Here is a 13,712-nt window from a genome sequence, read left to right on the forward strand (position 1 = left end):
GAAGTTTCCTTCGTAACTCCTGGAACTTCTTCGTAGTTTCTTCATTCCATGCCTCATTTCATAAGGAACCTCAAAGTGGCTCTATTTCATTATATTCCATCCATATTCCAATTCTATTAATTTAATATCCCCTTTCCTTTGGTGTCAATGACATAAGAGATGTCGTTTCTAGTCTATCTCTTTCTATTTCTATATTCTATTTCTATATATATATGGAAAGTTTAAAAATCATCATATAATAATCCAAAAATTGCAATAGAAAAGAAAAGGGAGGTTTGTGATGATTTTTTAAATCTTTTATACTAGGTAATCTAGTATCCTTATGCATGAAGATAATTAATTTGGTCATTGTGGTTGAACTCTATTATGGATTTCTGACCACATTCTCCATGGGGCCCTCTTATCTCTTCCTTCTCTGAGCTCGGGTTATAGAAGAAGGAGAAGAAGGAACTGAGAAGAAGGTATCAGCAACAACAGTTTTATTACGGGACAGCTCATGATGTTTATATCAATCTATTATGCACCTCTGCATCTAGCATTGGGTAGACCTCATATATATATATATATGAAAGTAGTAATTTACATAAATTTTTTTTTTCTTATTTGACAATTTGTATGATTTAACACTAATTCTCTAAATTATAAGAATTTAGTTGTTTTAGAGTATGAAAGAACATTACAAGCATTAATATATTTATTAAGTTATTAAATTACATTTAAAGTATAACTTCTTATTTATTATAAGAAATTTAAGCTATTAGAATTAAGTTAATGTTTACCATTAATTCTTATAAGCAATATCCTCTAATATTATTTTCTATATTCCAAATAATAAGTTATAAATATATATTTTTAATTCTTGAAAAGCATATTTATCTATCTTTAAAAGAGTACTGTATTACCTCCATTGTTGTTGATGTCTCATTTGGTACATATTTGCCACTTGACATAAAGAATTAGTATAGACTTCAGTTCTTTCTTAAGAGTTAGTTACAATTATTAATTTTTCATGATACAAACAATCAATTATAATTTTAATAACTTTTTTTAATACCATAATGTGCCAAATTTTTGGTAGGAAAAGAATAACTCCTTGTCTCAAGTGCTTTTTTTCAATCATATAAATTTTTTATGAGTGGGAGTCTCTTTTTCTCTTAAAAAATTTTCATATAATTGCTCTCACCTTTTAAATCTTTACATATTCTATACTTCTCTCACTTCTTCTTGATTGTTTTTTTTCTTTCTAAGTTATGGTAAAGAACTATCTATTCTCACTTTGATAACAAAGTCATTAGATAACAACTTAAACAAATTTAATTACTGGTGTAATAAGCAGTTGTGAAGATTAGTTTAAAAAATTATAATTTTATACTCAATTTCAATCTTCTATCTTTCAATTACTTGTATATGACAATAGTGCAATATTTTATTTTTCTAAATGGAGCAATGCTATGTGGAGATAAAATATGGGTTCTGAATTTTTTTTCCTATAGAAAACGCAATCCTTTTGTTATCAATTATTTTTATTTTCTTTAAAATTATATATATATATATATATATATATATGAAAGCAAGATTTTATCTCTTGCATTCTCTCTTCTCACTTGAATCTTTTTATGATTTTTAAGGCATATCTTTAGATTGTAGTGAGTTTTTAGTTTTAACTTTTATGTAAGAATAATTTTTATTTTTTTCTTTCATCTTTAAAACCATATTAATTGCTAATTAATATTAATTTAACTATATGCATCTCTTCTATTAATTATATATATTACTGACAATCCTTAATTTTCATATGGTGCTAATTTTGTATCTCATTATCTTCCTTGGTCTAATGTTATGCCTCATAATCTTTCTTTTGATAATTGAAGTCATTGTTTGTCACCACAACCATTCTAATATAAATCACCATTTTATCATCAGATATTCAATATTTTTCATCTCCATCTTCAATTTTATCTTTATTTTCATGTGCAAATAAAATTAAAGAGCAGGTGATAGAGGGAAATGCAATAAATATAGCTTTTGAAATAGTATTACAATAATTTATAACTTTATTTTTAGAAGCTCTAAAAAGGTATGCCCCAGAAAGTTATTTGAATTTTTAAAAAGTTTTATGATTAGTATTATTCAAATCAGTAAATTTTTTTGTTATTTTTGCTTGGTTATATTAAAAGTTTAATTTTTTATTTATAAACTCATTTATTAATATGAATATCTTTTGTGTATCATAGAAATTAATTAGTTGTATGGTTTAATAATCTCAGTATTAAATATTTAGTTATTTTAAGACATCTCTTATTTTTTATGTTATTTTAAATTTAATTTCTTATATATGTATTGTTTACATAGTTCATATATTACCAAAGTAAGATAAAAATGATTGCCATTTTGTATGTCTTGTAACATTGTCATTTTTCAATTCTCTATTATACTATTTTTTATATTTTTTATTCTCTTAATTGATAATCATCTTTAATTATGTAACACATTAAACTAAATACAGAACATAATAATTGACTCATATATAAGTCATTACATAACAATTCGCCTAATCAGCAGGCACCAAAACTAGCTGTTTAAATATTTCAATAACCTAGCAAAGGTTTATGCAAGTCTTAATGCACAATTTTGCATTTCAATAATCAAGTGATGCAAGTAAAATCTAATTTTCTTTTAATATATTTTTAAAGCAGAAATTATATCAATGCACTAAAAAATTATAATAGAAAAATAAAAATCTTACCTTAAATTTTTAGTTTATTTCACGATCTTACTTTCTTTTTACAATGAATAAAATGTTTCTTCAATAATCTTTATTTCTTATTTTTTTCGCTAGTTTATAAAAGCACGTAATTACAATTGCTTTTTTAATATTTTTAACTAAACTAAATAATTATGAAAAAAATCTATTACTAATAATTATTAACATACATACTTTATTAATTATTTAATTTATATTAAAAATTATAATAACTTAAATAAAAATTAAGTAATATGATTATCATATAAGATATAATAAATTTATCAGTAAAATATAAATATAATAATAATTTACCAAATACATGTAGTTTTTACTAAGTTTCACAAAAAGCACAAGTATTAAAATGAAATCTTACAATTTTATTAAAATATAGCATATTGTAATTACTATTTATGGAAACATAGAATTTTAAGAATTTAAAATCTTTCCTAAAATATTTAAAGAACTCTTTTTGATGAAAAAAATATTTAAAGGACTTTTTAACTTACGAAGTCAAATTTTGTAAGAATGTACTTTTAAGTTAATGATAATGCTCTCTATCTAGAAATCAAAATTGAGTGTTTCATTTTCCTATTATAACAACCAAATTTATATTTCAAATTCATACAGCAGAACAAGGGGATAATAATCCATGCATTGTAATCTAGTCGGTTAGGATATTCGGCTCTCACCCGAAAGACCCGGGTTCAATTCCGGGCAACGGAATTCTCTTTTTGTGTTTTTTAAGAAAAATAAAAAGTTGATTGGGAACGGCGTCGTACCATCCATCAAAACGGCGCTCCTAGTTGCTAATACCCTTTTATCTTCGTCTTGCTTTCACTATCTGCATAGTTCTTTATCATCTCCTGCATTAAACCCTAAACCCACAACAATCTCTACTGCTTCATTTGCCGCCGGAGATATATATATAATTAAGAGATCTTAATATAACACAATATAATTTAAAAAGAAATAATGGAGGCCAAATTCAGTTCGAATGAGTTATCTGATGAGTTAGATGCTAAAGCAAAGAAGTATCTTAGAGGAGAGGCTCCTAATTTAGAGGTATCAAAATGTTTATTTTGAAGTGTTTTTTCTTTCTTGGTTCTTAATTTTCTTTTTCAGGTTGGGTGATGATTTCTCTCTGATTTTGCAGGTTTTGAAAGACAAAAAACTAAAGGGTCAGCTTTCTGTTAGGGAACAAATTTATGGAAAATCTGCTCAAACTGCTGCTAAGACAGATAAGGTGACTTAGTTATCTTCTAGTTTATATCAATTCTGTAATTATTTTTTTTGGGCCTTCATTATTGTTTTGAAGATATAAAAGTTGAATCTTATTCTCATTTTGGAGGGATTTTGATAGAAACGAAATCGTGCCATAATTGACTTTAATTCAGTTAAATTCAATTCATGGATGTGATTTATTCCAAACAAGTCACTGGAGAATTAGAGAATTTCACCTTTCTTTATTCTTTTTATCAAATATTTTTGCAATAAAAAGGTGGCTTCAAATTCTGATATTTAATGATAATATATACAATTTCTAGATATTGTGTCTGTTTGCCCAGTATGCCCCTTTTTGTGAATATTGCAATCTATGTTTTATTTGAACAAATCATATTATGTGATCCTTCTGTTCAGTGGCTTTTGCCGAGCACAGGAGGCTATCTTGAGGCTGAAGGTACTGAAAAGACATGGAGGATCAAACAAGATGATATTCTGTCTGAAATTGACATCTCAAGCTTAAAGAAACCACATGACCTAAAGTTACCAGGTTGGTGTCTGCTGTCTAATTTGCTTTCTTTTTCCCCCTCCATAGTCAAATTCTTTATTTATATATTTATATTCTATTATTTGGTAGAGTATGAATATGAGAACATCTTTTATAGAAAATTTTCCATGTTAAGGTGAATGTCCGAGTGGTACATATTATATGGAGCTACATGCTCTGGCTTCCATGTATTTTCAATTTAGCTAGTGACGGTTTCAGTTTATCAGATGTTATTGATGAAATTGATGCTAACTAGAGAAACTGCATATTTACTATTGTTAGAAATCTATGCAGAAAGGAGAAGGAAAAGGAATCGCAAGGGCCAAACTGTTTTTTAAATACAAGATTTTCTGGGTGGATATATGGATTATGGAATGCTGGGGATGCTCAAATTCCTATTTTAAAAATTTTTGAAATCACATGCATGATCTTTAGTTTTCCAATAGTTTCCTGAAGATTGAATACTTAGTTTTATGTGATGCCTGATCGATGCAGCCTGGAAATTTAACGAGGGAAAAAAATGTCTTTTCCTGGGCTTGCTCACTTTCCAAAAAAAGTTTTCTCCATGGATGGAAATTTAGATGTTTAGTTCAGTAGAATATATTAGCATTTTAACTCTTTTCATTCTCTCCGCTCTGTGTATTTGCCTTTCAATTTGATGTAAATCTTGGAAAAATTGTAAATTTGGCCTTTCAGATGTGTTCAAGTTGAGATTTACATGCTTTGCTTACCATGCAGTCATTCATGTTAATTTCTCCCATTTTTAGAAGTTTGTACTATTAATCAGGTTTGCAACCTGATAGTTGATTGTGACATTCATACATTTGAGATTGGCATCTTTTTCTTTTCCCTTCAGCTACTTGAGATTTGCTTCCTTTGATTAAGATTCAGTCCTCCCCTGTCTTAAAAATTGAACTGTAATTAAGGGTAAATTGTGCTTAGATTTTTAGTGTGCAAAAGGTGTTGCTAATATTTTTAAATATTGTTTCTCCCACTAAATATCAGTGGCAAAAGTTCTCTTCTTTGAGCATCACCCATGACTATAAAACTATGCAATGCACTTAGCTGGAAGTAACACATTCTTAATTAACATGTACAGATCTTGGTCCATACACACTTGATTTCACATCAAATGGGAGGTATATGGCCCTTGCTGGGCGCAAGGGCCACCTGGCAGTTGTAGACATGATGAGCATGAGCCTAATTAAAGAGATGCAGGTATATATTGCCGCTTTAAGGTTGAGATGGCCCTTAATGAGATACAAATGGTTTATAGATAACATGCTATCCAATTTGACATAATGATGCTGGGACACAGTTTGCAGATTTACACTTTATTTTTTGCCCAACCTTTTTTATTTTTATGTTTTTGTATTTGCTTTTTAATAGGAAGTTGTGATGCCTTAGCGGGTTAATATTTGTTGACGTTGTGTAACACAATTTTTCTTAACAATATTGTGAGACTGTATGAACTAGATGTCATTTGATTTCTAAACAGTTTTAAATATACTAAAAACATAATCTTGACACCTCCTGGAAAAATATCAAGAGGAAAAGGGGGATGAGGGACTGAAGTTCTGAGAGTAACAGAGCCAATGGTAAATTTTTGTCTGTAATACTAATATCACAAAAATATGAAGTCAATGCGAAGGAATGTTAGGTTCCAAGAGGAATGAACGGATATGTCGTAATGACTGTATTTTATTTTTGTTAACTTGCTCTTACTTATTAATTACTGAACGAGTTCTTTCATCCTTTTTCTTTTTGTTTGAACTTTCAGCACTTTCTTTCACCCGTCTTAAAGTTTATAATATTCACTCATGCATCACATAATTTAGACTTTAGACTGACTAAACAATTGATTTCTTTTCCTCAGGTTAGGGAAAAAGTGCGTGATATTGTGTTTTTGCACAATGAACTCTTCTTTGCTGCTGCCCAGAAAAAGTATGTTTCTCTTTTTTCTTTTGTTTTGGTCATGTTTGCCTCTTGATTTGATAACACATTATCACTAACTAATACTTTTTGACTTAGATGAGCTTATTCCAGGAAAGCGTTCATTTCTCATCTTATGTACATTAATTTTAATCCGTGATCCTATAATTTTAAGTACTGTCTATTATGCTTGCTCAAGAAGTTTCTATTTGACATCTATAAGATTAATAACGTATCATTGGTTAAGCTCTTATGTAGCTCTATATGAAAGATGTTTCTAAAACTTCTAAATTATGACAGGTACCCGTACATTTATTACAGGGATGGCACTGAGCTTCATTGTTTAGAGGTAAGTATACTGTCTTTGACAATTCTATCTCTATTTGAGCAGTAGTTAGGCTGTTTGATAATTTGAGATGGCAACCAAGTTTGCATGAACAGTTATATCATCGCCATAATATAATAAGATATTATAATTTTCTATCTTGTATCTTGAAGTGTTTAATTTCATTTCTCGTGTTCTTGGGTGGAATTCTGATTTATGTTTCTTTTGGTTACCAATTTGGGGGTGTGATTGAGTCAAGCTGATACGGTATAAAGCTCGAGCTTGCTCAAATAAAAGATCATTGGAGTTCGATTAAGCTCAATTCCTGTAGGATTGAGATACTTCAGCTCTATCCATAGCTCATTTGTTATTGCCCATTGTTATAAATTCTTAAAAAATTTGTTATTCTAAAGTTAAATCCTGTGTTTTCAAACCCGGCCTGGGCTTCAACCTGGTCAAGTCAAAGGGTAAGGGCCAAAGGTTCATCGAAGGTCGATATTGTCGAACTGATATTTTTCTAAATACAATAAATAAAACCTCTTTATAGTCATACATTTGGGTTCAAATAAAATTTCTATGAGGAGGTTATAATTTAATGGAGGTTTTAAGTACTAAAATATCTTTTTTGACTTAATACTTAATATAGTTGGTGAAATGATAGTAACTGGAGATGAGATACGTTAATATCTTATCATATTATACAAATAAGATCGAAGACAAAACAATACAGTAAAACCTCTTTACAGTTATACACTTGAGACCAAATAAAATTTATGACTATGAGGAAGTTATAATTTAGTGGAGGTTCAAGTACTAAAATTTTTTTTAAACTTAATATTTAATTATGTTGCTCAGGTGATAACAACTAGAGATAAAATACGTTAATATTCTGTTATATTATACAAATAAGATTGATGAGACAAAACAATATTATAGTAAGACGACGTATAGCATAACATATATTTTTTAAAATTATATATACAAATATTACTATATAGAGAAATATTTTCTTAAAAAGGGACTTAAAAAATGTATAACTTGTTATAATAAAGAATTTATTCCTATTTATAATTAGCCCAAATTGAGATTGGAATTGTTTTATCACTATATAGAAGTTATTCCTATATAGAGTATCACTATAGAGAGATTTTACTGTAATACAGTAAGATAAAACATAGCATAATGTATATTTTACTATATGGAGGAATATTTTCTTAAAACGAGATTTAGAAAATTTATAACTTATTACAAATATAGAGTTTATTCCTATTTGTAATTGGCTCAAATTGGGACCAAAATCTTTTGTAACTATATAGAGGTTATTCCTATATAGAGTATCATTATAGAGCGGTTTTACGGTACATGTATTAAATATTATATAAAATGCATGAAATTAATACATTTTATTATAGAAATTATAAATATATTAAATAACGCTAAACTTAATAGATTTTATCAATGTTATAATTAAATTAGTATGTTTAGTGTAGCTTATTTTTTAAAAATCTAATTGACTTTTTAAATTAAGATAATAATGTTTTAAAAAATTTAAATATCATAAATTGATAAATATATACAATCACATAAAAAAAATAAAATAAAGTTTTTCTATCATTTAAAGTTTTAAATATTGTATAGAAAAAGTTAATATAAGAATCATTTGTTAGAACTTTATTTATTAAATATTAGTTATTTTTTAATTGAAAAAATTAATTACGTAGAAATTTGAAATATAATTAATTATATTAATAAGTTTTGCAATAAAATAACAGTAATGTTAGTTTGGCTCATTGGTTAAAGCATAGGTAAAAAGGTCAAAGGTTCGAATCTTTGATTACTATATTTAAATTCTTTTTTGAGTTTGCCACGTCAACTTTATTTAACCTGTTTACATGTGTGACCCATGGGTGGATTGCCGATTTACCTGTTGATCCATTTGGGTTGTTGGTTTTAAAGCATATAGGTGTAAAAATGGGTTTCGAAGGGTGATTGAACCAGATCATGGTCCTATTCACAGTTTAACCAGTTCAAGCGGCTGGCCTAGGCTGGGCTTGACAACTATGGTTAAAGCTCGACTAAAATTGAGATGCGAGCTTGAATTAAACATTTTAAGCATATTTATTTAGAATAAATTGGTAAATATAATATATGGGGCTCCTATGCACGAAGTGCTCACTGAATAGTGGGGTTATGGGGGAGGAGGAGGGTGGGGACATATGTATGCAGCCTTGGTCACTACAGAAGCAACTTTACTAGTTGCGTCAAACTCACTCTCAAGAAAGATTAGGTGTATATAATATATTATATAGACAAGTTATTTAAAAAACTAAATACTTGATTAGTATGTGTGATATCCAAGTACTATGACAAACGAACTTGGCTCAAGCAGTTGCTCGAAGCTTGAACTCAATCTCAACTCGATTAAATTCAAATTGGACTCGAGTGGGCTGATTCAAATAGCTCGACATATTGAATGTCATTGATTTTAAAGTTGTAGAGCTGGATTACACAATCTCCTTTTTGTGATTCAATGGGCAAGTAGGCTACATGTGGGATAGAGGATTGGCCTACCAAGAAATAAGGTGTAGGTTTGTATAAGAACAGCTAGTGCAAGTGTTTTATTTATATCTTCTCATATTGATGTTCAAGTTTAGCAAGAAAATGGAAAGTTGATATTTTATTCTAGACCGACGGATTATGTTGTGCTGGAAATATGGTCAGGCGCAATTGTTAAACATTGTGCTTGCCTTGTTTTCAAACCTGTACATGATTGTTAACCATCCAGCTTTTCGTGGTCTATTAACTCATAGGAGTGTCAAGTTCGATTCAGAGTTTTAAGTTAATTTTTAAATTATTTTGCCCCCATCTTCACCTGGTGCATGTAGATCATGTGCTTGTCTCTATAAATATTTCAGAATGATAATACCTTTTATCTATTATTTCTGGAACTAAGTTACATTTTATGCTTTACAGGGACATGGTGCAGTTTTAAGGCTTCAGTTTCTGAGAAACCATTTTCTCTTGGCATCAATAAACAAACTTGGGCAGCTTCATTATCAAGATATCACCATGGGTGGGATGATTGGTAATATCCGGACAGGTTTAGGCCGTACTGATGTGATGGAGGTTAATCCCTTCAATGCTGTTGTTGCTTTGGGTCATGCAGGAGGCAGAGTGACCATGTGGAAACCCACCAGTGCAGCTCCTCTAATCAAAATGCTGTGCCATCCTGGTCCTGTCTTGGCAATGGCATTCCACCCTAATGGCCATCTCATGGCTACATCTGGAATGGAAAGAAAAATTAAGATTTGGGACTTGAGGAAATTTGAGGTTCTCCAAACCATACCAGGCCATGCAAAGACCTTGGACTTCAGTCAAAACGGATTGCTAGCAACTGGAACTGGATCATATGTCCAGATTTTAGGAGATTTCTCAGGATCACAGAGTTATAGCAGATATATGGGTCATCCTATGGTGAAAGGTTATGAGATACGCAAAGTGTTGTTTAGGCCATATGAAGATGTTCTAGGCATAGGACACTCCATGGGATGGTCTTCAATTCTTACCCCAGGATCTGGGGAGCCCAACTTTGATAGTTGGTTAGCTAACCCATTTGAAACATCGAAGCAGCGAAGAGAGAAGGAAGTTCGCACTCTTCTTGACAAGCTCCCACCTGAGACAATCATGCTGGACCCTTCAAAGATTGGCACAGTGAGACCAGTAAAGAAGAGAGACAAACCAACAAAGCAAGAAATAGCAGCTGAGATGGAAGCTGCTGTAGAAGCTGTCAAGGACGTCGCAGTTAAAAACAAAACAAAAGGAAGGAGTAAGGCCAGTAACAAACTGAAGAAAAGAAAGGAGCTTATTGACAAGGTCAAGAGGCCTTTCTTGGATCAACAAATGAAAGAGGAAGAAAAGTTGGCCAAAAAGAAGCAAAAGACAGGCCAGGATAATGAACTACCCGTGGCGTTGCAGAGATTTAAGCAGAAAAAAGCAATAGCTTGAATTTTAACTTCCAATTCTTTTTATCATGCTAACCTAGTATTACGTTCAAATGTTTGTGAATTATAACCCCTCGAGTTTTGGTTATTTCATCTATTTAGTGACATTTTGAGCATGAGTTAACACCTTTTTTTGTTCTTTCTTAAAAGTCATAAAATTACTATGGGTTACATCTCATTATAAACTCGATAATCAAAATCATTCTTTTGACTTAAAAAGTCATATGCCAGTCGCATGACCATTTTATTAGCAAATTACTTCTGTTTGATAGAAGCATGTTCTGAATACTCTTCAAATCAAGAGTACGTCAAAATCAAAATAACGTTGCATATAATTCTTTCATAAACTAACTATTTATAATATACAACCGACAACAACAAAAAATCCTATTATTGTTTCGGCTACACTTTTCATTCTTCTGAGCTTCAATTTTAATAATGCAATTTCTCTGTTCAGCCTCCTATTCTCATCATTTGTGATTTTTTATTGAAGTTCAGTTTTAAACCTCTCCATATCTGTATTGAAAAGTCTGAGCAGTCTGAGCTCAGTAAGTACCAAGAAAGTCTTTTTATTCGCTCAATTATCATGCCATCTAAAAAAATTACAATGCAGCCCCTACATAAATAATTTCAACTAAAGTTCTATTACACAAGAAATTATAAAATGGAGAGTTTTCTAAAAGTTGTGTACATTGATAAGTGGACATGACTAAAGCTTACACTCTGAATTAGCTTCTGACTGAGAGATTATGAGTTACCATAATGGCAGAAGTTGTCCTAATTACCACTGGGGTGTACCAGCATTCTCATGAGCATTCTTTTTGATAATTTCAGTTATCTATCTTAGATAAGCAACGTAAAATCACTTTTCTTTGTTACGTACAAAGAGTTAAGAAGATAATGGATATGCGTTTCTAAGACTCGGTGGGATCCTAGATTGGATTTATAACTGAGGAAGATGACTTGAAATAGTGTGTTTTTTGCTGAGCGAAACAATGGATTTTGATGTCAAATGGTGAGTTTTACCATTTAATGAAACATTGTGTTTCGATGGCCGCATAAAATGCCACATCAATAAGTCACATGGGATAGGGTACACGCCTAATGAAGGCTGGATAGATTTGGATCGAAACTCAAAAGTGTTGAAGCAAATTGATACATTTTCAAAGTGGAAATAAAATAAAATAAAATAAATAGGTGCAAAGTTCAGGATAGATAAGATCATTTTGTCAATTTAATATAATATTAATTCTATTATAAGAAATAAAAATATATATAGTTGTATATATCTAGATAAATTTATATCTCATAAAAATTAAACTATTTATAGTTATGTGTGAAAAAATATTAAATTTTTAATCTGTGAGATAAAAATTATTTTCTTTTTATTAAAAAATATAATAAACTAAAAACTCTAAAAGATATTATAAAAGAAAGTTAGAATATCATACAAGCATGATTTATTTTATATAGTCAAACTTTATAATAACTTAAGACATCCATAACAAACTTTTTAAATGATCATGTTTCTTTAGTATATTTAAGAAAATGATGGACTAAGTTTTCTTGATAATTTCATTCAATCAATTGAAAATATAAAGTCTTTAAAAGCTTGAATTACAATTTTGTGAATACAATTATTGCATATAAATATGCATTTCATTATTAAAAAATTGAATGCTTCTTAATATTATATGTTTTCTTTATGTCTATACATCAATGAAAATTTTCTTTATAAAATAATCATATGAAGAAAATAAATGAAATAAGAAATTAGTCAAGGAAAAAAATTAAATAAGTGAGAAAATAAAAAATAAATTAATAAAAGTTCAATGTGTTTAAAATAGAAGATCGTGATCATAACCATTATGGAACTTATAGAACTTATTTTTGTTCCTCGAGTCTGCAATCTGCTTCCTCATAGGGTTTGGTATCGAGTATCGTCCTTATTCTTTTGAACCCAGATCAAGATATTGGTTCTTAACATGTTCAGAGGAACATAATCTTTTTCACTGCTGCTCCTTAAGTCACTCTTCCTTCTATCATTTCTCGACCGCTGTTTAGGCTGGTAAGATTTGTTCCTCGATCGGTTATCATAATAGGATCTCCTTCCCACTCTATAATCTTCATCCAGCCTGATAAAACTGTGAGCTCGGTTCATAAACTCGGCATATGACTCTGGTGAGTCAATAGTTAACGAGTCTTTGAACTTGTTCATACATGTATCATCGGTCATTACATCAATAGTTGTATCCTGGTTGAGCTTTTTGACCTAGACAGCTTCCTTATTGAATCTTTCTACAAAATCTTTTAAATTCTCATCACGTCTCTAGATACACTTCCTCAAATCACTTGACCTCTTCTTCAGAGGAATGCTAGTGACGAATCGAGCTTTGAATAGTTCAACAAGTATAGCAAAATCGTATATAGAGCCATTTGGTAAGCTCTGATACCACTTTTGAGCACTTTCTTTCAGGATTGTGGAAAAGATCCTGCACCTAATAGGATCAGATACATTATGTAATCCCATTTTAATGTTACAATTATTAACATGGCCTAGTGGATCTCCCAAACCATCATAAGAATCAAAAGGCGGCAACCTCAATTTCTTAGAAAAATGCTATGCCAGAAGGCTCGGGCACAATGGGTTGCCTTAGAGATAACTTCTTCTCTTATTATCCTTCCCGCATGATACTTCTTCAGGGCATCACTAATTCTCTTATTGATAGTATCCTCAATCCATGCAAAATCATGGGTTTGAGAACTATAACTTTTCTCTTATGTATCTCTAATTCGGTTGAATCTCTTTCGAGATCTGTTATCCTCCGTCCGAGTATTTTTCGTTCTCAGAATCTGTATGGTCCGTGGCGTACCAATGCCTATAGTATACTCGGTTGTTGCAGGAGTGTGGCTGGTGCTTACTAGTATAGGCTGCCTTAC

General features: G+C 30.3%; 1 protein-coding gene across 1 annotated transcript; it reads left to right on the forward strand.

Moving 5' to 3' along the window:
- The first annotated feature begins 3,460 nt into the window (after window positions 1–3,460).
- LOC8286132 (probable U3 small nucleolar RNA-associated protein 7) lies at window positions 3,461–10,891 on the forward strand. Its single transcript, XM_002531087.4, has 7 exons — window positions 3,461–3,808; window positions 3,900–3,989; window positions 4,385–4,517; window positions 5,614–5,732; window positions 6,391–6,458; window positions 6,747–6,795; window positions 9,745–10,891. The coding sequence occupies exons 1-7, from the start codon at window positions 3,719–3,721 to the stop codon at window positions 10,774–10,776; spliced, it is 1,581 nt and encodes a 526-aa protein (XP_002531133.2). The 5' UTR covers window positions 3,461–3,718; the 3' UTR covers window positions 10,777–10,891.
- The last annotated feature ends 2,821 nt before the right edge of the window (window positions 10,892–13,712 follow it).

This window comes from Ricinus communis, chromosome 8, assembly GCF_019578655.1.
Source record: "Ricinus communis isolate WT05 ecotype wild-type chromosome 8, ASM1957865v1, whole genome shotgun sequence".
Classification (NCBI taxonomy): Eukaryota; Viridiplantae; Streptophyta; class Magnoliopsida; order Malpighiales; family Euphorbiaceae; genus Ricinus; species Ricinus communis.

Coding starts and splice junctions, on each gene's coding strand:
- LOC8286132 (XM_002531087.4), top strand. CDS start 3,719: ATGGAGGCCAAATTCAGTTCGAATGAGTTATCTGATGAGTTAGATGCT. Junction 5,733..6,390: donor GCCTAATTAAAGAGATGCAG/GTATATATTGCC, acceptor TCTTTTCCTCAG/GTTAGGGAAAAAGTGCGTGA. Junction 6,459..6,746: donor TTTGCTGCTGCCCAGAAAAA/GTATGTTTCTCT, acceptor AAATTATGACAG/GTACCCGTACATTTATTACA.